Source organism: Lotus japonicus, chromosome 4 (assembly GCF_012489685.1).
Source record: "Lotus japonicus ecotype B-129 chromosome 4, LjGifu_v1.2".
Classification (NCBI taxonomy): Eukaryota; Viridiplantae; Streptophyta; class Magnoliopsida; order Fabales; family Fabaceae; genus Lotus; species Lotus japonicus.
In genome coordinates, this window is record NC_080044.1 from 10469778 (window position 1) to 10492367 (window position 22590).

A 22590-nucleotide genomic window follows, 5' to 3' on the forward strand; every position below is an offset into this window, starting at 1 on the left:
TCTCTGAACCCCTTAGAGGTAAACTGGGTTCCATTGTCTGTGACGAGGACTCCGGGGACTCCGAACCTGCTGATGACATTCTTGTAGAAGAAACGTTGTACTCGAGCTGAGGTAATTGTTGCTAGCGGCTCGGCCTCAATCCACTTGGTGTAGTAATCCACGGCTACCACCAAGTACTTGAGCTGGCCGGGTGCAGTGTCGAACGGGCTCAACAGATCCATGCCCCACTGGTGGAAAGGCCAAGGAATGACCAGCGATGAGAGACGGGCGGGGGGAGCGTTGTGCAGATCAGCGTGCCTCTGGCAGGGGTCACATTGCTTAACATGATCCGCTGCGTCTTTCTCCAGGGTTGGCCAGTAATAGCCGGCTCGGAGTACTTTTCGGGCAAGGGAACGTCCACCCGGATGGTGGCCGCAGCTGCCTTCGTGGATTTCCGCTAAGACATAGGCTGCTCTGTCCTTGGCCAAGCTCTTCAGAAGGGGGGTGGAGAACCCCCGCTTGAAGAGATCATCGTTAACGATAGTGTACCAGGAGGCGCGCCTTACCAACTTCTTGGCTTCAGCCTTCTCTTCGGGCAGCCATCCAGATCTGAGATACTTGATGATCGGGGACCTCCAGTCTTCGTCGGTACCGATCGGCATCATAACTTGTCCTATTGGACGATCGGGGTCAGCCACATAGGGGAGGGCTAAGGTCCTTTGAATGACCGTTCCATTCAGGCCCGGCTTTCCAGTGCTGGCCAGTTTGGCCAGGGAGTCCGCGCGATCATTCTGGGCTCTGGGACATGGCGGAACTCCACTTTGGTGAAGGTTGAGGCCAGTCGTTTCAAATGGGCCAAGTACTGCTCCAGGATGGGATCCTTAGCTTGAGCTTCTCCGTTTGCTTGTGAGACGACCAGAAGTGAATCGCAGCAGACAAGTATCTCCTTAGCTCCCAGGTCTCGAGCTGTGACCAGTCCCGCAATGCAGGCCTCATACTCGGCCTGGTTGTTTGTGGTTGGGAAGTTAAAGCGGAGGGATTGTTCGACCACCATCCCGGTGCTACTTTGCAATACGATCCCAGCTCCGCCGCCTTCCTTGTTGCTCGAGCCATCTACGTTGACCACCCAGGTGGTCTCGGCAGGGGGCTCTTCCTCATCGGTGAGCTCGACCAAGAAGTCCGCTAGGACTTGTGCTTTAATGGCTCTCCTGGGCTCGTAGCGGATGTCGTGCTCGGAGAGCTCGATGGACCAGCTAACCATCCGACCGGCTAGGTCGGGCTTATGAAGGACCTTTCGGACCGGCTGGTCGGTTCGCACCACAATGCGATGAGCTTGAAAGTACCTCCTTAGTCGCCGCGCCGTGGTTAGTAGGGTCAGCGCCACTTTCTCCAGCATGTTATACCTGAGCTCCGCACCCTTCAATGAACGGCTGAAAAAATAGACCGGTAGTTGGATTCCCTCTTCTTCTCTGATTAGGACAGAGCTCACTGCTTTTTCCCGTACGGCCAGGTATAGGTATAGCGTCTCCCCTGGTTTAGGGCTAGCCAGGATAGGGGGGAAGAAAGGATCTCCTTCAGCTGAGTGAATGCCGCGTCGGCCTCCGCCGACCACTCAAAAGTTGCTCCCTTTTTCAGGAGGGAATAAAGAGGTAGGGCCCGGAGAGCAGCCTTTGGCAAAAAGCGGTCGATCGCGGCCATGCGACCAGCCAGCTGTTGGACTTCTTTGACCGTGCGTGGGCTCTTCATATTCATGATCGCCTGACATTTGTCAGGGTTCAACTCAATGCCGCGGTTGGTGAGCATATATCCCAGAAACTTCCCGCTTCGAACGCCAAAAGTACACTTGTCGGGGTTGAGGCGCATGTTGTGCTTCTTTAACTGCTCGAAAACGACTGCGAGGTCAGCTGCGTGGTCTCCTCCCTTCGGGGTCTTGACTATGATATCATCGATGTAGACTTCGACCGATTTTCCCATCAGGTCCCCGAAGATTCGGGTCATCATTCTTTGGTAGGTTGCTACTGCGTTCTTGAGGCTGAAAGGCAGCATAGTGTAACAGTAGGTGCCCCGGTCGGTGATGAAAGCAGTTTTCTCCTCATCGTCTCTATGCATGAGAATCTGGTTGTAGCCTGAATAAGCATCCATAAGAGAGAGGTATTCGTACCCCGAGGAGTTGTCTACCAGCGCATCAATGCTCGGTAGGGGAAACGGGTCCTTGGGGCAAGCCTTGTTGAGGTCAGTGTAGTCGACGCACATGCGCCACTTCCCGTTTGCCTTCTTTACAAAGACCACATTGGAGAGCCAGGTTGTGTACTTGACCTCCCGAATGATCCCGGCCTGAAGCAACTCTGTGGTCTGTTGCTGGATAACCTGTTGCTTCTCGGCGCTCATTTGCCTTTTCTTCTGAGCGACTGGTTTGAACTTCCGGTCGACGGAAAGTTTGTGGCTGCAGAAAGCGGGGTCGATGCTAGGCATATCTGCTGACGACCAGGCAAACAGCTTCCCATTGGAAAGTAGTAAATTTTCCATCCGTTTGGAGAGGTCTCGGGGAAGGCCCCGAGCTATGTTGGTGGTATTCTCTGGAAGGGGACCGACCTGGATGGGGTGGGACTCCCCATCGGGTTTGAGGCGTTGATCGTCTCTAGACTGGTCCACGCGGGGGTCGAGGTCGGTCATGAGACTGGTGTGTTGAACGTGAAAGTTTCCCTGCTGGTCGTGCGCTTTGGACTTCTTTCTCTTCCTTTCCTCCCTGGCCAGTCTGCAGCTGGAGTTGTAGCAGCTCCTTGACATTTCTAGGTTGCCGCGTACTGGTACCGCCCTTCCTGCCCAGGGGTACTTAAGCATTAGGTGGTGGGTGGATATGATCGCCCTGAAAGTGTTGAGGCTTGGCCTGCCAAGAATGGTGTTGTACGCTGTTGGACACTCCACCACCAGAAAGCGAGCTTTTATAGTCCTGCAAATTCTGTAATCTCTCAAGGAAAGGCAAGTATCAAAATATCCTAACGGTAGGACTCTGTCCCCTGTGAACCCGACCAAATCATGGTCGTAGGGGAGCAGGTCCTTCACCGATAGCCCTAAGCTCTTGTAAGCATCGTAAAACATAATGTCAGCGGAACTACCTGTATCGATGAGTGTCCTTCGGATCTTACCGTTGCCGATCAGGGCTTCAATGACGATGGGGTCATCTTCTTCGCCGGTGTCCTTGCCGTAATCGTCCTCCGTGAAGGTAATGGCCACCTTCTGCCTCGGGGGTTGGAGGGACCCTGGTCGGGGCCTTCCAGCCGCGGACATGATGACGCGGGTACTCCTTTTTCGGCTGTTGTTGGTGGGTCCGCCTGCGGCCCATCCTCCTGTTATTGAACCGACGCTGACTAGATTGCTTCCATGCTGTCTCCTGACTTCATCCCGGCCGTGGCGGTCGGGGCTTCTTCTCCGTTCTCGACTTCGTCCGCGACGTTCGGGACTCTGGCGACGCTCGGGGCTCTGGCGACGCGGCGGAGTCCTGTCTCGACGATCTACCGATCGGCGTTTGGGAGGAGTCCGGTCTCTATGTCTTGGGGGGGTAGGTGTTCGCCTTGGGGGTGGCGATCGCGGGCGTTGGAGAGCCCCCGTCGACACAGCTATATACCTGGACAGTCTTACTACTCTGATTAGTTCCTCCACCTTGTCCTTGAGGTTCAGGCACTCGTCAGTGTTGTGGCCCGGGCTGTCGTGGAACTCACAGAATCTCTTGGAGTCCAGCTTGTCCCCTCTCGTCAGGAGTGGGGGGGGGCGGTCTCTGAGGTCGGTGGAGGCTTTCTCCCTCAGGATACGTGAGAGGGAGGAGTTCAGTGGGGTATAACTGTCATACTTCTTCCACTTCGACTTCCGTTCGTCCTGACCCTTCCGTCGGGACTCCCGGGTCGAAGGCTGGTCCTTATGTTCCTTCATCTTCTGCGGTCCTTTGATCGCGAGTGTCTGACTCGCGGCTCTTAGGGTCGCGGCATCCTCCATGTTTATGAATTTCTCTGCTCGGGCTAGAAATTCCTCTAGGGTGTTGGCTGGCTTGCCGTCCAGCGAGGTCAGAAACGGTCCTGGTGCAAGAGCTGCGGTAGCCAGGACCAACCTAGTGTCGGGGAGAAGACCGGTGATATCACCGGCCTCTTTGTTGAACCGATTGAGAAATGCCTTCAGAGACTCCTTCTCTTTTTGCTTAACCAAGGCCAAAGTTTGTGCGGTCTTCGGTATGCTGCGCACCGAGGAGTATTGGGCTAAAAAGCAGGACACAACCCCGTTCCAGTCGTGCAGTGAGTTGCTCGGTAAGTTCTGGAACCAGTTCATGGGTCCTTTTCCAAGGCTCATGGGGAAGCATCGGCAGTATAAAGGGTCGCTGGCCCCAGCATACTGCATCGCGCCCACGAAGAAGTTCACGTGTTCCTGCGGGTCGGTGTCTCCCTCGTAGAGCTTCACTTTGGGCCGTGCCCACCCCTGAGGGAAAGGAAACGCCATAATCTCAGGGGATAGGGGACCTCCGATCGGCGCTGGATAGGTAACAAGCGCGTTGTTGGACCTGGGGCGGTTGCGCGTCCTGTCCCGAGTCGGGGAGAGGCTCCTGCGCCTAGAGGGGCTCCGGCAGGGAGAGTAGCGTCTCCGTGGTGTATGGCTGGCCACCCGTTCAGCCGCGGGTGCCCGGCGACGTGCTTCCTGGTAGTAGGGGGTTGGATCGGGCCCCCGGTCGTCTCCTCTTCCTAGGAAAACGCGGGCAGGGGGCGCGATTGAGTTTCCTGCTCCTCCAGTTGTCGCATGCGTGCTCGGAGCATGTGAATCTCCTCTTGAGCGTCTCGAATCCTCATACTACGGGCCTGATCTCGCCCCGCCCCATTGTCCTCTTCCATTGCCCAGATGCGAGCCTCCAAGCCGCAAAGTGCCTCATGGGCTGCATGCGGGGTAATGGCTGCGGGTTCCGGCGAGTGGGGGGGCAGTGGTTGAGGAGTCGGGGGAGGAGGGTGTTGGGGAGGAGGAGGAGGGGTTCTGCGATCCGTAGTTTCGTTGACAGTCTCCACATGGCCTTCAGGAGTTGGTACAGGACGGCGTGAAGTCTGACGTGTCTCTACCATAGCTTGCTAGTTGATGACTTGAGGCGACGGCACGCGGTGTTGGGAAGAGTTTTACCAGATCCCCACAGACGGCGCCAATTGATCTTGGAGAGATCAAGCTACCCGTTGACAAGGGGTAGGAGAGAGGGGATCTGGACGCGTTGAAGGACTCCAAGTAGGCAAGGTCCCGGGAGGGGCTCCTGCAAGACACTCCGATGCTAAAGTCAGTGAGAGAAGTTGTAAGAATGGTGAGTTTGGAGAGAATACGTTACCTTTGGAGAGAAGAAGTGTTCCCTTTATATAGGAGAGGTAGAATTAGGGTTGGAGCCATGCAACGTCATGCATGGCACGTACCTGGGGGCACGGATCACCGTTAGATTTCCTGTCGAGGAACAGTGATCCAACGGTTTGGGGGCCCCTACGGATCTGCACCAGCCAACCTACCCCCTAGGGTAGTTGGCCTAGGTCAACCTCTACATAGTGGGCCCCGGGTTCCTTGTCTTCATCCTTGGTGGTGGGGCCCGGGTGCAGGGGGCTCTTGGACTCCACCAAACGGTCCCTTGGCTGGGACGTTCCGTGGGGCCCAGCCCCGTCCTGGGTGCCCTGTCCGTCCTCGGTCAGGGTTCCCGGAACAATATGTATAGTTTTGAATAATGATATGTAAGTAAAAAGGAAAATATAAAGATAACAGTTCCATCACAAAATACTCAAATAGTTTTGATTTGGGGTTTTTTTTTGACAGTCAGGGTTTTTCTTCTTTTATTACTTTCAAAAAAATTTAATGAAAAATTATGACAGAAGGAATTTTTTCTGTCAAAAAATATGTAAATGTTTATGCCACGACTGCACAAGGTTGTATGTGGGATAAGGTTTCCACGGTTGCAAAAGGCGTAGCCGTCAATCATCCACAATTATTGAACCGTGGAATAAAACGTACGTTGCCACGGTTTTCATCACCTGTGGTCATCAAGTTGCCACAGTTATCGAACCGTGGCAAATACTATACTCAGGCCACGGTTTTTTCTCCGTTGAAGAATTTAGCGTGGTCTAAAGTGAAAAATGCTGTAGTGACATTCCCAATAACCTATCTATCCTAAAACAAGGTACCCTAGGCTTGCGAATCTCCGTTGTCACTCCAGAAACTCATATTAGAACTCAGAACCCCACTTGTCACGTGGAAATTCTCTATTGCTCTTACCTAAGATATTCTCACCTTAAGACAATTGGTTCAGTGAGTGGTTTCTCTCTTGAGCCGGACCCGCAATTATCTCCCGATCTCATGCTAGTCCTCGGAAATCTAACGCAAATCAATCGATACTTGAAGCAAGGAAAGTAAAACTTTAACACAGTGTTGTGACCTAAGACATATGCGCTCTACTTTCATTTATCTAAGCATTCAACAACTCATGTCAACCTCTCGATCTATTTATAAATTAGTGAAGCTCTTTTGATTATCAATTGATGGGTTAGAAGCATGAAGCATAAAAAGAAACACCATACATGAAATATTTTCATTTACATTAATGAATGAGTTTACAACAAATCAAAGAATCAAGTTTCAATAATCTAAATACAAAAATAGAAACAACATGTACAAGGGATAAGGAAGAAGAGATAAAACCTAGAAGAACGACGAAGGATTCACGGCGATAGAAGCTTTCCCAAGCCTTCCATCGCCTCCGAGAGGTTGTCACGGTCCTTCAGCGGTCACCGCCACGCTCCGGAGCTTCAATCCGTCAATCCTAGACCTAGGGACCCTTCCTCCATGAAGCTTAGCCTCCTATGAATGTTTTAGGGAGGAAAAATGGAAGAGATCCCAAAAAATTCGTGGTCTGGCCTTATATAGAGTTTCTGGCCGATCTTAGTTGGCTCATGCCAAGCTAAGTTGGCTCAAGCAAACCTTTCTTCATGTTGAAGTATTTAAAACCGCCTTCAGTTGGCTCAAGCTAACTCAAGTTGGCTCAAGCGAACTATGCTGAAAATCTACTGTAAAATGGTGGTTTGAGCCAACTTTGAGTGAACTCATTTCTTTGCTTCTTTTTCTGTTATGTTTTCAGTACGCTCAAGCCAACTTTGAGCCAACTTCCTCACTTGCTTTTCTTGCGCAAGATTCAAGCCTTCTTTAAGTGATCATCTTACTCCTACATCAAAATTAAGACATTAAATATTAAAAGCATAATATTTACATTATTTTTATGCTAAAACTAAATATTTTCTAAGCAAGCTACTTTGGGGATAAAATGAGCAACAATAGGAAACTTATTGAAAGTGAGGAAATAAGTGCCTATAATGATAATGAAAAACACGTAAAAATTGCACTTATCAAACAGCAAAAATAGGAAACTTTATTGAAAGAGAGATAAAAATGCACCATGAGAACATGCCACTCATCTGAGCTAAAAGATCCAAACCACACTAAACCCCTTTTTTGGAGGAGCACACTTGGGACCGAGCCTCATTAAAACCTTATTAGGAAAACTCATTGGGAAAAACCTAATGAAGGAAAAACAGTACCGAAATCACCAAGCGTGCCTAGCAAGATAGTCTGCAACACTGTTGCCACCATGGTGCACAAACAAAATTAAAACACAATCAAACCGAGTCACCAAAGAATGACAATCTAAAATAGTCGAAGCCAAGTATGAATTTCCCTGAGGGGGATTCAACCACCCGCGATATGACTATAGACAATCAACCTCCTTACAAACCGTGCGAAAACCAAGCTCTGAAGCCAACACCATAGCCCACCTAAGTCCAAGAGCTTCCGCAAGAGTTGTAGAAAACACCTGAACTAGAAGCGATGCACCCGAGGCTACGATCTCGCTGGAAGAATCTCAAGCCATGATCCAAAAGCTTGCCATTCCATCGTCGCGCACGGATGCATCAAAATTCACCTTGATCTGCCCAGGCATTGGCCTCCTCTACACCTAGATCTGGGTACATTGTATCCGACCAGTTGACTAATTTGAGAGATTAGTGTAGTCAGGTGGGGATCGCGAGATCTTTTGTCAGCATGTGTATGAATGCAAAATGTCCGGCTGACCTGGCAGGTACCACTTCGAGGTGGAACTTACGTACCTGAGTCCTCGACCCTTCAGTTAACAGGCCCAACTCCATGAGACTCGTCCATCCGATCTAAACCTCATGACGGGCCAAAATAAAAACTAGGCAAAGAACTTAGACTTTTTTTTGTTCATCATTAATGAAATGAAACCCCGGATTAAAAGACATTATCCCCTCCCTAGCTATTTCTAAACTATGGGAAGCCAAAGGGCGTGTGATAGATATGTTAGACAAAAATTATAAAGAAAAAAAATGAGGAGAGAAGTTTTGTATAGAGACGAATGATAAAGAGAAAGGGATGGGAGAAAAGTAATAAATTAGTAAAGTTATTTGATCTAAGAAAAGAGAAATATGAGAAAAAGACAACGTTAAGGAAATCAATAAGTTATTGAACCGATTGAGGTACTAGTTTAAGATTCAAAGAATCAACTATGGTCGAATCGGGATTGAACATGTAATAACTCAATATTAATAGTTATTATAATATGTAATATATTTACACAAGATATTAGGAAATTTAAACTAATTAAATTCTAATATTAATTTTTCATACCTTATATAATTTATATGATAAAAGTTAATAATAAATGGTTAAATATATATTTTTTAAAACAAAAATAAGAAAAAAATTAAATGTTGATCGATTCAACCCAGCTCTTAGTACCGGCTCAAAACCGGTTTTGGGTCGGTTCAACACCGTTTTTTCATTTGCGAATTGATTTTTGCATTTCATTTCCTTTAGTATTTTAATTTTACAATTACCGCATAAAAAGTTGCAATAAAAAATATTTATATTAGTTTTTATAATTAATATTAAATTAGTATTTATTTTTTTAATTTTATAATTTCTTTACTTTTTTTTGAAAAAATTGCTTTATTACTATTATACGAATATTTTTCAGTTGTAAGAGCATCTCCAATGTTAGCTAGTTCTTAATTCTTAGTTCTTAGCACTATTTATGTGGGTCCGTATTGCCACATGTGCTTAAGCAACTCTCAAACAATTTTGCTCCAACAATGAGTTCTTAGTTCTTACTTCTTAATTCTTACCACTATTCATTTGGTTCCACTAACCACATTAGTTATACTTTTTATTTTCATAAACTAATAAAATAAAACTCATAAAGTAATAAAGTAATTTGGATGAGAGAGAAAAATAATTTTTTTATGTTAAGAATTAAAAAAGTAAAACTCCTTATATAAGAACTGAATTCTTATTTTTAAGAACTAAGAACTTCATGTCAGCACCTCCATTCGTTAAGAACTAAGAACCTTGCATTGAAGATGTTGTAACAAATTAATAACAAATCAGAATAGTTGACTAGTGGATGGAACAAGTGTATCTAATGAAAGTTGAGAAAGTCAATGGAGTAAACTATTCTTCACGCGATAACAGCGAAGAGAAAAGGTTTTATGACCCACGAAAAGGTTTTGAGACCCACACTGCTTGTTTCTATCTTTTCAAACTGCAAAATAAGAGAGTTTATTCCAGGGTAATAGGTTGTTTAAATAGATTGAATTTATTAAAAAAAATGGAGGCCTAAGCTTGTTTGTATTGAATATGTTTGGTATGGGGAAAAAAATAAGAGAAAAGAAAATAAAAAGAAAGAAAGAGAATAGAAAATGCGATGATTTTAAATTAAGTTGTTTGATTTAGGAGAAAGTGAAAAGAAAAGAAGGAGAAGAGAAAAAGATGTATATATAAAATGAGATAACTATCCATACATATAAATGAAAATAATAGTTAATTTTTTATAAGAAAATATAGCTTTGAAGGATAATTTTACTAAAAAAGGATTTGTTAAATTTTTATTATCCTTATTATTTTTTTTTTAATTTATTTTTTGCTTTTATTTTAAAAATAAATTAAAAGGATATTTTGGTAAATTAGTTAAAACCCTTTTGTCCTTTCCACTTTCTGATGTATTAGGCGAAGAAAAAAAAAATTAGTGGAACTCATGCAGTTTTTTTTTTCTACATCGGAAAATGAACACATGCAGTTTTATTCTTTCTTTCTTGTTTTCTATCTATTCCAAAGGAGAGAAAACTTTTCGAGAGTGTGTTTTCTTGGTTGCTCTTTGGTTTCTTATTGTTTTCTAGCCTTCCAAACACAGTGATAGTGTTTTTGACATTTTCTTTAGGCATGACCTTTTGAAAGTTTGGTTTGACATATAGTAACCTATTTAAATGTCTTTTTCACAATTATACTTTTACATTTTCTAACAAACATATAGGTAAAGATGCTATCAAAATAGACCTGACTTATTAAAAAAATTTAAGGTCTAAACTTATTTGTAAATATCATATTTTCACGTATGATTCGTTGAAAGTCTGGCTCTGCTTGAAACCTATTTAAATGTTAGTTTCATACTAACACATTTTACATGCATTTGCTAACAAATATAATATGTAAAGAGACTATCAAAGTTAAAAACTTACGAGTTAAACTAAACTATACTAAAAGAAATCTTTCTATGAACAAACTAACAATTTTAGAAGTTATTGGTCAGGAATGATAGTAAGATAGATGATGTTAGGAGTACAATCTTATAGCCTATCTAACAAACTAGTTTTAGGATCTTATAGCTTATCCTTTTTTTTTGGTTACAGAGTAACAATCCTACAGCCTGTCTAAAATCATATTTTATATTAAAGTATCATAAATCTATCTGTAAATAGACTTACATCTTTAAATCATTATTATAAGTCAGTTTGCTTAAATTTATAACAATATAAAAATAAATATATAATAACAATATAGTATAATAAATTTCAAATTTAACAACAATCCCAATGATAAAATATATTTATACTACGCACATTTATTTAAAATTAGCTAGCTTATTAAACTTATAAGACTTTTAAATGATTTCAGCCTAGCCTTTATAATTAAATAAGTTTTAAAAAAGCTTTTATGCATAACTTCATCTATTTATATATTTCTTTAGTCCTCATATAGGCTAGGCCCCTACGAAGCCTATTCCACCTTAGTTTCCTCCCCCTTCCCCCTCGATCTCCGTATGTACATGCGTTCACATAATGGTTAAAACGATCATTGATTTTTTGGATGCATGATGTGAGTTGCACATAGTTTTTTTTTTTTTTGAAACTGTGCACATAGTTGACTATATAATGAATTTTTTTCACAGTTATCCTCTGTAGGAGATCATTTTATTTGAATCGGGAACATTCACATCATATGGTGGAGCTACTTCTCCTAATAGGGTTTTTCTCATCCTAAAGACTTGAACCTGAGTCAATGCTTAATCAAGCATATTGTATGTCAAACAACCAATGGGATCTCACTCTGATCCATGTCAAACAACAAATTATCTCAAAAGGTTAAGCTATTGGGTGGTCAAAGCGGTGAGCGAGAACGACGAGGTGGATTGGACTGATGGAAGAAGAGGGTCTGCCAGCCATCTATTACCCATTTCATCGACCAGATTTCAGAAGTAGCAGATCACTTCCAGTCCCAGATCAGGGGTCTGTTTGGCCAAATAAGAAGGTTGCTGAACGTTTCGATGCAGAAATAGAGGAGGATTGAGAGGGCTTTTCGGTTTGGGTTCGTGAGGTACTCATCCATGGAAATGGATTCAATGGTGATCAACACATGTTCAAGGACTCTCTAATAGGGGGATCAATCCTTTCGGCGACGCTCGGGAAGTTTTCAAGAGAAGGGAGTTCTAGGCAAAGGGATAATGCTACATCTCCTCAGACTTTGTCGACCCTGAATTGTCAAGTTGGAGCTTGTTTTGCTGAAGAAGAATTGATGATCTATGGCCTCTCTCGGTTTTCTCCTAGCCAGGTATTCGTGACAACTCTCTTGTTCCCGAATCGTCACTTTATGTGGAGGCGGTGCGACATCTGCGTTTGGTTTTGAGGGGATCGAGAAGCTCCATTGAGGCTGGTTTGTTTCCCAAATTGGGGCTTGGCTCTATTGGGTCTGTCGACAATGATTGTCAGGGGTGCCTTGTCATTCTTCCTCTCCAGGGTGCGGTGGTGCCGACGCGGGTTCAGTGGCAGCTGAGGAAGCAGTGGTGACTGAGCGCTGGCAAAGAGGACAACCAAGGAAAGTCCCTGCATTAAGGAGGCAGTTGCAAGTAGAAGTTTCGATTGAAGAGGTTTCTGAGGTTATGATAGTTGAGGTCTCGTATGCTCAGAACTCTTCTTTGAATTGATTTTTCCTGAAGCCCGAGGTTACGTTGGTGATGAGAGCGCGCATGAACTACTTTATTGTCAAACAACTTCACACATTACCCTCCAGTAAGGGGAGGGAAGTGTGATCAAATTGAATAACATACACATGGGGCAATGGGTTTGGGTCGGAAATTAAATGGCTCTCCATAAAATATTTTCACAGTTGTTAAAGCCGAATCATATTGTCACCATATCCTTAATATACATTAAAAAAATGAATTATTCATTCATAACCTTTACACGATCAGTACAAATAAATGTTTGATACGTACATGTACGCTCACCCTGGATCCAATCAATCAATTTGCTAAAAATCCTATTTGGCCGGGGGAAAGTTTGATCACTGAAATAGAAGAAGTGTTGGAGGGGTAACAAAATGGTGTATTGTAGATGACTTCATGAATTCATGAATTGGTTTTAGATTATTTTCAGCAACACTTGGTGAAGGTGAAGGGATGCTCATAGTGAGGTCAAGATTTAAATCTGGCAGTGCATATGACTCTTCTTCACCACATGCAACATTTGAGACTTCACTGTAATTAATATCAACATAATGGATTTTACTTGTCTCATTCTTGCTAATGATTTTCAAGTCAGAAGATTTTGAACTATCTGACATATTGGGTGGGTTTTGATTCACGGGAGGGATTTTGGGGGTTAAACGATGATTGTTTGGATCAATACCCTTGCTGATTAGCTTTCTTCTTAAATGAGAGTTCCAATAGTTCTTCACTTCATTGTCTGTACGTCCAGGCAATCTCCCAGCTATTAAGGACCACCTATAGAAATCAATAGAAAAAATTGAATTAAATTTAATTTGGATAACCAAAACAATGAATTATACGAGGTCCATTTAACCAAAACATTAAACTAATTCTCATGATCTCTAATATTTATTCTGTTATTTCCCCATATTCTCTCTTCTGATCACACTCATAGTCAGGTACCAAATAGCAAAGCTTCAAAGTTCAAACATACTTTTATTTTCTTCATTTTTATAAATGCTGGAAGCTTTGCATATAATAATGGACCGAGAAAACCGTGCATGCATGGTACATATGAAAAGGATTTCTAAGCAAATTAGTTTAGCATATAAAAATTTACTGGCTGTTACATATAAAAGACATAGTTCTCGCTATGGTTATGATAAAATTCTCACCGGTTTCCTAGTAGAGCATGAAGCTTGATGATGAGATCTTCTTCATCTTCAGCAAAGTTGCCCCTTTTAAGATCAGGCCGAAGATAGTTTATCCATCTCAGCCTGCAACTTTTACCGCATCGAAGTAAACCTAATCAACATGACCAAATTGGATTGGTAAATATATCGCACATAAATTCATATGATATATACACATATATATGATTGACAAAATGTAGGGTTACGTTGCGGGGACACCTGCAGCTTGAGGGAGTGTACGCCAACAAATCTTGCGGTTTTTCTTGATATAATCAATGAGTTTCTGGTCTTCTTGTTTGGACCAAGCTCCTTTGTTCATGTCTTTGATATCACAGCAATTAGGCTTCCTCATTTTTTTACTTAGGTTTGTTCAAAGGGGTATGTAGCTAGCTAGAAATGGAAGCATGGAAGAAGGAGGGATAATAAGAGCAAGAGTTAGAGAAAGTGAAGAAATGCAAAGGGATCGAGCGGGTGATGAGATCTCACAGGAAGCAATATATACTACTATGTTTCAAGTACGTTTCAGTGTTTGGATTAGTTTGAGAAAGATAAACGGTTGTTGACTTAGCGTGGACCGGTGGTTTCGCACCGCTCATACATACGTGACTGCATGGTACGTTTATGCGTGCGTGACTCACAACGCACATTCAGAGTTCAGAATCACGCATGCAGATAGATAGATAGCCAAATGGCCGAGAAACACTGTTAGGAAATGTGGAAATCTATTCAGGACAAAAGAGAACTACTTGACAGTTGACACTCGATCATTCAGTTACTTCCAATAAAAGGATATAGAAAATGAAAAGAAAAAGGGGTTGAGTAAATTAGTTTCAACACATAAAAATTATTCAGTAAATAACATATATTATATAAGTGTTAGTTGTAAAAATATGATTATAAGTTGACTAATTTTCAACATGCTCAATCATTGAACGGCATAGAGAAATAGGTTTAAAGAAAAAATTAGTATATAAATATATATGCTAAAAAAATAAGAAGGAAACACATTGAATCAGCCCATAGCGAATATAGAAGAGAGAAAATATGATAGATAGACCGAGTTATGTGTTTGGCACTCCAAAGTATAAAAAAAAACTAGAAAAAAAAATGAATGAAAAGTATTGTGTTATCGAAAGTCAAAAGGCATTGAGAAGATGACATACAATTGCTTTTAACGTGACTGGCAGTGCGGAGTTGTCTGAATTGGATCTAACTTTCCTTCAGGTTTTAATGCGCTACCTGTAGGATCCTCTTATTTCTACACTGTTCATTTGAATTTATTTATTTTTGGTTAAGAAACAGAAGAATTGAGAGAAAACAACTTTGAACTACTAGGTAGAGCGCCAATGTCATGTTGGGCAAGACAGCAAAGGCTCACCGCTAAGTAGGAGCACTGAGTGATCTCCCCAAGGAGAGTTACCCACAAATTGAGATTTTACGTACTAACCTCAGAGGAATTCGAACCCTCGATCTATAAGGACGAGAGAGTTAAACCCAGAATTTGAAGTTATTCAAGATGATATTTTGTATTTAGCTCTCTTTTTCATATATATTTAATTTAAGATGCGAGGTTTTCTAACTATATACAAATAGAAGAATAGATATACTTAATGGGTGTCCGTCGCAATAGTAAAAAGTGACTGTTTGAACTCGTAGATCGAAAGTTTAATTCTTAAGAATCTCACTGTTAAGGGGACCTTTAACCTTCACCACACGTCAATCGGAATTATGAGAGTAAATTTAATAAAAAAATACATATAAAGTTTGTATAACAAAACCTAATTAATATATAAGTTAATAGCCGACGATCATATTTAAGGTGGATTATGAGAAGGCCTACGACTCAGTTAGATGAGACTTTCTCTTGTATATGCTTCGGCGGATGAATTTTTATGATAAATGGATAAACTGCATAAAAGGGTGCTTGGGTTCCAATTCGGTTTCGGTGCTAGTTAATGGAAGTCCCGGCCCGGAATTCAAGATGAGGAAATGACTTCGATAAGGGGATCCTTTATCACCTTTCCTCTTCCTGGTGGTAGCAGAAGGTCTTAATGGCCTTCTCAAGAAGGCGATTAATCTGGCCAAATTCACGGGATTCAAGCTCGGAATGAACTCAGATTTGGAAGTCTCGATGGTACAGTTTGCGGATGACACACTCTTCATTGGGGAGGCATCGACACAGAACTTCATGACCTTGAAGTGTATCTTGAGATGCTTTGAATTAGCCTCAGGCTTGAAGGTCAACTTTTCCAAGAGCAAACTGATAGGGATATCATTAGGGAATCAGAATTTGAGTAACTTTGCTACCACTCTTCATTGCTTAATTGGTGAGATTCCCTTTAAGTATCTTGGTCTTCCAGTTGGAGGCAATCCTAGAAGGGTGGCATTTTGGGAACCGGTGATTTCAAAGCTAAAGAAACGATTAGCTTCATGGAAGAACAAAGTGTTATCTTTTGGTGGAAGGATATGTTTAATAAAGAGTGTCCTATCATCAATCCCGCTTTTCTTCCTATCTTTTTACAAGGCTCTGATGCTCGTTATCGATACTTGCCATAAAATCATGAGAAGGTTTTTATGGGGTGGAGCTGATAATCACAACAAGACAGCATGGCTAAGTAGGGAAAGAATATGTAAACCAAAAGAAGAAGGAGGATTGGGGATCAAAGACATGGGTAGATTCAATAAAGCATTGGTGGGGAAATGGCGGTGGCGTTTCTTGATGGAGAAGGAGAGTCTATGGTGTAAAGTACTGTGTGCTAAGTACATCTGTTCAAAGCCCTCTAAAGCTTCTCTTTGGTGGCAAGACTTGAAGAATTTATGTTTTCCAGAAGGTAATGGCTTATGGTTCGAAAACCAGTTATGTCGGAGAGTAGGAGAAGGGAAAGAGACCCGATTCTGGTCAGATGTGTGGCTTAATAACCTGAAGTTTTCTGAGAGATATCCAAGGCTCTTTTCCTTATCAATTTAGAAGGATAGCAGCATTAAGGAAGTAGGCGGTTGGGAAAATGGTGTTTGGATGTGGCGCTTCTCATGGAGAAGGACCCTAAGGGACTGTGAAGTGGACCTCCTCAATCAGATGATGATCAACCTGCAACCGTTTGTGCCATTCCAGAATAGGGCTGATATATACCTGGGCGTGGTTAGCCAACCCAGAAGGATTCTTTACGGTTCAATCTGCTTATTTGTGCTTGCAAGAATCGGGAGGGGATTTGGGTGAGGATGAATTTAAGAACCTATGGTACATCCCTGCACCCTCAAATGCTTTGGCTTTCGCTTGGAAGGTCTTCCATGATAGACTTCAAACCCGCGACAATCTTAAGAAGAGAAATATTATCTCCCCCCAAGCAGATGCGCGATGCCCTCTTTGTGCATCCTTTGAGGAATCCTCATCCCATCTTCTCTTTTCGTGTTCTGTGGCATGGAGTGTTTGGATGGCCATTCTTAAGTGGCTCGGGCTTTCTACTGTGCTTACCAATACTGGAAAGGAACATTTCTTACAGTTTATGTACCCTTGGTATACGAAAACACAGAAACAAGGGGCATGGGTGGTGTGGATTACGGTTAGTTGGACACTCTGGAATCTTAGAAACAACATCATTTTCAGGTATGGTCAGCTGGTGTTTGATAAGGTGTTGGAGGATATTCAATTTAAATCCTGGAGCTGGCTAAAAGGAAGAAAGAAAGGATTCCATTACAGCCTTTATGAATGGCAAGCTCAGCCTATGTTACTAATAAATTCCTTATGATTTGCTTGCTGTTCTGGGAATGAATCATCTCTTCTTGTTGGCAATGTAACTGCTATTGCTGGTATAATTTGACAGGTTACTGGTTAATTGATCTGCAATTTGCTTGCTGGTCCGGAGCTTAGATATATTCCTCTTCCTCCACATTGGTGTTACAAATACTGGTTTAAGCTGGTTTATGATGGTTGAAAAGTGCTGGTAATTTTGACAGCTATGACAGCTCATCACCAAGGGTCAATTAAGCTCTATTCTCGGCTGATATCTTATGTATGCTTTTATTTGGTTGAATTCACCCATTCCACTGGTGCTAAGGCTTAGTATTATGTGATATGTGGACAGTGGCCCCTTAGCCGTTTTCTAGCTGTTGTAGCTCCTTAGAGAGTTATGTTTTTTTTTTTCCGTTTTTTTTTTCTTTTTCTCTCTTGTACATGGTTGGAGTACCCATTGTACTCCTTATTTATATCATATTTGGCTTATCTAAAAAAAAAAAATAGAAAGTTGGTAAAAAAAGTTAGTGAAAAGCCCCGGCCAATCCGTGGTGGTTTTTATTTTTATATATTGAAATTGTAAGAATCTAAAATTTTAAAAATTCAGTTTCAGTTTCAGTTTTTTTTTCTTTCAGCTTTAAAAATTCTTATCAACTATATATTCACAATAATCATCATTGTTAAAACATCTTCTAACAATATTACCTCGTAGTGATGGTGGATGATACTTGTGATGATGGTGGTGGTGAATGAGCTTGAGGTGAATATTACATGGTGGCAGCGGTAGCGACGTCAATGGTGGGTGGGCCATGGTAGTAAAGGGTGGTGGTGATGGTGTGGTGGAAGGTTGTGTTAACGGTGATGATGGTGTAATGTAGCAATGGTTGCGGTTGCGGTTGCGGCAATAGTGGCAGTGGTGGAGGGTGGGAGTGGTGGCTGTGGCGACGATAGAGGGTGGTGGTGATAGATGATGGTGGTGGTACCACAACAATGATGGAGATTGGGTGGTGATGTTGGTGGTGGTAGAGGAGGAGGGTAGTGATGGTGGGAATCACTACTAAGAAAAAGCAAATTAGCGAGGGGCGAAATTTGTCAGTAAATGGGGAAAATTCCTTCGCTAATAGTTTAGCGACAGAAGACAACCCGTCACAAAAGGGGCATCTCTAAACAATTAGCGACGGATTTTAGAATCTGTCGCTGAAATATTTCCATTGCTTATACCATTCCGTTGCTAAGCTGTTTTTATTTGAATTATTGCTGCTTACAACAAATTCATAATATAAAAATGATAAATATTTTATCTATTAATATGAAAATAAATCAGAAATAAAACTACTCATAATTTGTAACATATATATCACTACCACCCATAATTCTTATAGTTAAAACTTGTAACAATATAAATTCTAATAAACTCTAAAAATAGTGTTGATTCTTATATACTCCGAGCACTTCTCAATGAATCAGTAGTTATTGACTCCAAATTTTTCTTCCTTGACTTCTCAGCTTCTCCAAAGAACTTAGTTTCTCAACTTCATGATTTGCCTCTTCATGACTTGCTACATGAGTAAAAGTGTCAGAAAAATTAACTTCATGTTACTAATTATAGGCTTCATCAACGAATCTTGCCTTAGATCTATTCTCAGAACCATATGAATTCAATTTGACTCTACAACTCCGCTTAACGCCAATCACCTTTTTGATTACTTGATCTGTCTTGAGATTGCAAATTTTGATTTTTTTTATCATATTTTTCTCCTCCTGTATTGACCATTGTGCTTGCAAATTTTACATAACTCAAAGGTTGTAGGAATATTGCACATTTCATAACTTTCACCAAGATGTCTGGTTCCTCCAACTGAAAAATCAGCATTAACATCCAACTTAAGCAGTATATCATCTCAATATACTTGAGTACATGTTTGGAAATACTTCCACTTTTAAATTCCATTTACTAGTCAATCAGTACCAGTTTTTATTTGAATTTAAAAAAAAATTCTGACTATTGTTCTAGTCTTGACAGCTGCAATTTTTTTTTTTTTTGAAACCGACAGCTGCAATTTAAGCAAGCCGTAACTTGAGTTGTGCTTAATTGTCAGATTTGAGTGTCGTCATTTTTTTGTTAAAAACTAACAGAGTAAACTTCAAAATGATATAACAGGTTTAGATTTGCCTTGTGAAAATGCCCTCTGCTAGGGCACGTTTTACACGGTGGGATAATCCACCGGTGCAGCGCCATCAGACAACCTGGAATGAAGCTATTGGGGCTCGTTGGAGAGGAGACAGAAACTACCAGGACGCTGAACGGAGAAGGCATGGAGACAGGTTGCACCCACAGAGGGATTTTCATGGATCTTTTAAAGTTTACGTGGATGGCTTGAAGGATACAGTGACAAGGTCCATGGTGATGTCCATTTTCAAGAAGGCGGGGAAGATTTGTGATATGTTTGTTCAGTACCGTAGGAAAGAGGGACGCCGTTTCAGATTCGCTTTCCTTCGTTTTGAAAATGATGCTGAGGCCAGACGTGCTATTCAAATGTTCAATGGTGTTATGCTAGAGGGAGCTTACTTAGTGGTTAAGAAGGCAAACTTCCAGGCCAATGTATCAATGAGTAGACTCAATCCGTCCATGGGAGACAATAAGCAATCATATGTGGTTCGTGGGAAAGTGTGGCGGAGGAAGATGGATGCAGAGCTACAGAAACAACCGGATGCGAACGTAGAAAACGTGAATGGTATTTACAAGATGGATTCAGAGGAAATAGAGTGGTTGGACAGGTGTGCCTGTGCAACTATACCTTTTATCAAGTCAATTGAGACTCTTAGGGAGGAGCTCAGAATGTGGGGTCTTTCAACTTTTAGGGTGAAACTGATGGGGGCAAGGGATGTGCTTCTTGAGTTTGAATCGAAAGATGAGAGAGATTTTATTCTAAGGGAGGCAGCAACTGCCCTAAGCGAAGTTTTTGAATGGGTGTGTCCCAGCTCGCGTCTCATGGTGGGCAAGACTTTCCTTGTATGGATACGTGTTTGGAAGGTTCCGTTGGGAGCCTGGAATTCTGTGTTTTTTGCTGTTATTGGGGATTCACTGGGAAAGTTTGTGTGTGTTGATACAATTACGTCAAAGAAGGAGCGGTTGGATTTTGGGAGGGTGCTGGTGGAGACATCACAGCCATTAGCTGAGCAGCAGTATATGGATTGTAATGTTGACGGAACAGTGTGCCGCATTTTTGTTGGGTACCATAGTAGCAGGATAATATCACGCAACTAAAATTAGAGATGAGAGAGTAGGAAATTGACACACAATATTTACGTGGAAAACCCTCAACAGATAAGGGAAAAACCACGGGCACCGGTAGAAAAGATTTTCACTATGTGGAAAAAATTACAACAGCTCTATAGAACAAGAAAACACTCACTAGGAGAACCTCACCAAGGGAAACACTAATATTTTCCTCCTGGAATTTTTCTCTCTAATAGCAATTCACGTTGAATTGCTTATTGTGGTGTATATTCTCTCTAACAATTCAGCTATGGGATGTTGGGATACAATGAAGCAAATGATACATTCTCTATTTATAGGAAATTTTCACCGCCTCTTGCTTTGCTTCTATCTCTTCACTGCCAGCTTTGCTTCTTATCTCTTCATGGCCACTTGTCTCTGTTTCTTCATTGTTAAGCAAACAAAAGTGGCTTTACATTCTATTCTTTAATATATCATGAAGAAGTTGAGTGATCAATTTGATCACTACAACCAACAACATTAAATGTTGCTGCATAGTTGCTGACATTCTCCCACTTAAAGTCACTTTTGTGATCTTGTAAAATTTTCTCTACCTTGCCAGTTCCATGCTACTTACGTTTTTAATAGGCCATAGGAGGACCTACACCATGCAAACTTATCAGAGTTGATCGGCTTCGTCATTACATCTGCTAGGTTGTCTTTGGTGTGAATTTTCTGCATATCCACGCTTCCTTCTTCTACTACCTCTCTAACAAAATGGTATTGAACTCCTATGTGCTTTGTCCTGGAATGAAAGGCTGGATTCCTTGCAATGTGCAAGGCGCTCTGACTATCACAATACACAATAATCTTCTGTTGCTTGTGCCCGAGCTCTTCCAACAGCCTTTGAATCCAAATAGCTTCCTTGCATGCTTGAGTAGCTGCCATGTATTCTGCTTCTGTAGTAGACAAAGCTACAACAGTATGCAATTTGGATAACCAACTTATTGCTCCTCCTGCAAGTGTGAACACATAGCCGGTAGTAGATTTTCTTTTATCAAGATCACCTGCAAAGTCTGAATCAACATAGCCTCTGATAGTGAATTCTGATCCCCCAAAACATAACGCAGCACCTGAGGTTCCTCTGATGTATCTCAGGATCCTCTTCACAGCATTCCAATGCTCTTTGCCTGGATCTGCCATAAACCGACTGACCGTCCCAATTGCTTGAGCAATATCTGGCCTAGTGCAAATCATAGCGTACATAAGGCTTCCCACCGCTGATGCATATGGTACTCGAGACATCTCCATCCTCTCTGCTTCACTGCTAGGAATCATACTTGAGGATAATTTGTAATTAACAGGAAGTGGGGTTGAGATTGGGTTACAGTCTTGCATGTTGAAGCGCCGCAAGACTTTCTGAAGATAATTCTTCTGAGAAAGCCAAATCTTCCTGTCTTTTCTGTCTCGGTGAATTTGCATCCCTAAAATCTTGTTTGCGGGTCCCAAGTCTTTCATATCAAACTCCCTAGCCAACTGTGCCTTCAATTCTTGGACTTGATCTTTGTTGGGGCCTACCACCAACATGTCATCCACATACAACAGCAAAATGATGAAATCATTATCATCAAACCTTTTGTAGTACGTACAATGGTCTGAACTCAGCCTGTTGTATCCAAGACTCATGATGAAAGAATCAAATCTCTTGTACCAACACCTCGGCGCCTGCTTTAGACCGTACAGAGATTTGGTCAACCTGCAAACCAAGTTTTCTTTTTCATGATCTTCAAAGCCTTCTGGTTGGAGCATATAGATTTCTTCTTCAAGTTCTTCATGAAGAAACGCAGTCTTTACATCAAGTTGCTCAAGATGTAGATCAAATGCGGCACACATTGCCAAGACTGCTCTGATAGTTGTTAGTCTTACTACTGGAGAGAATATTTCATTAAAATCAATACCTTCTTTTTGAGCATATCCTTTGACCACCAGTCTTGCACGATAGCGTTCCACCTGATTGTTGCCATCTCGTTTAATTTTGAACACCCATTTGTTGCCAATGGCTTTCCGACCTTTAGGAAGTTCAACAAGTTCCCAAGTATTATTTCTATGTAAGGCTTCAATCTCCTCCTGCATTGCTGCCATCCATAGA

The 22590-nt window shown here is 42.1% G+C and overlaps 2 protein-coding genes across 2 annotated transcripts; both read right to left on the reverse strand.

Moving 5' to 3' along the window:
- Window positions 1-1464: 1464 nt before the first annotated feature.
- On the reverse strand, window positions 1465-4464 carry LOC130712270 (uncharacterized). Its single transcript, XM_057562103.1, has one exon. It carries the CDS (start codon window positions 4462-4464, stop codon window positions 1465-1467), a length of 3000 nt encoding a protein of 999 aa, XP_057418086.1.
- Window positions 4465-12516: 8052 nt separating this feature from the next.
- On the reverse strand, window positions 12517-13968 carry LOC130716037 (MYB-like transcription factor 4). The gene is made up of 3 exons (XM_057566211.1): window positions 13711-13968; window positions 13474-13603; window positions 12517-13093 (listed from the first exon to the last, which is right to left on the reverse strand). Exons 1-3 carry the CDS (start codon window positions 13841-13843, stop codon window positions 12655-12657), a joined length of 702 nt encoding a protein of 233 aa, XP_057422194.1. The 5' UTR covers window positions 13844-13968; the 3' UTR covers window positions 12517-12654.
- Between the last annotated feature and the right edge of the window lie 8622 nt (window positions 13969-22590).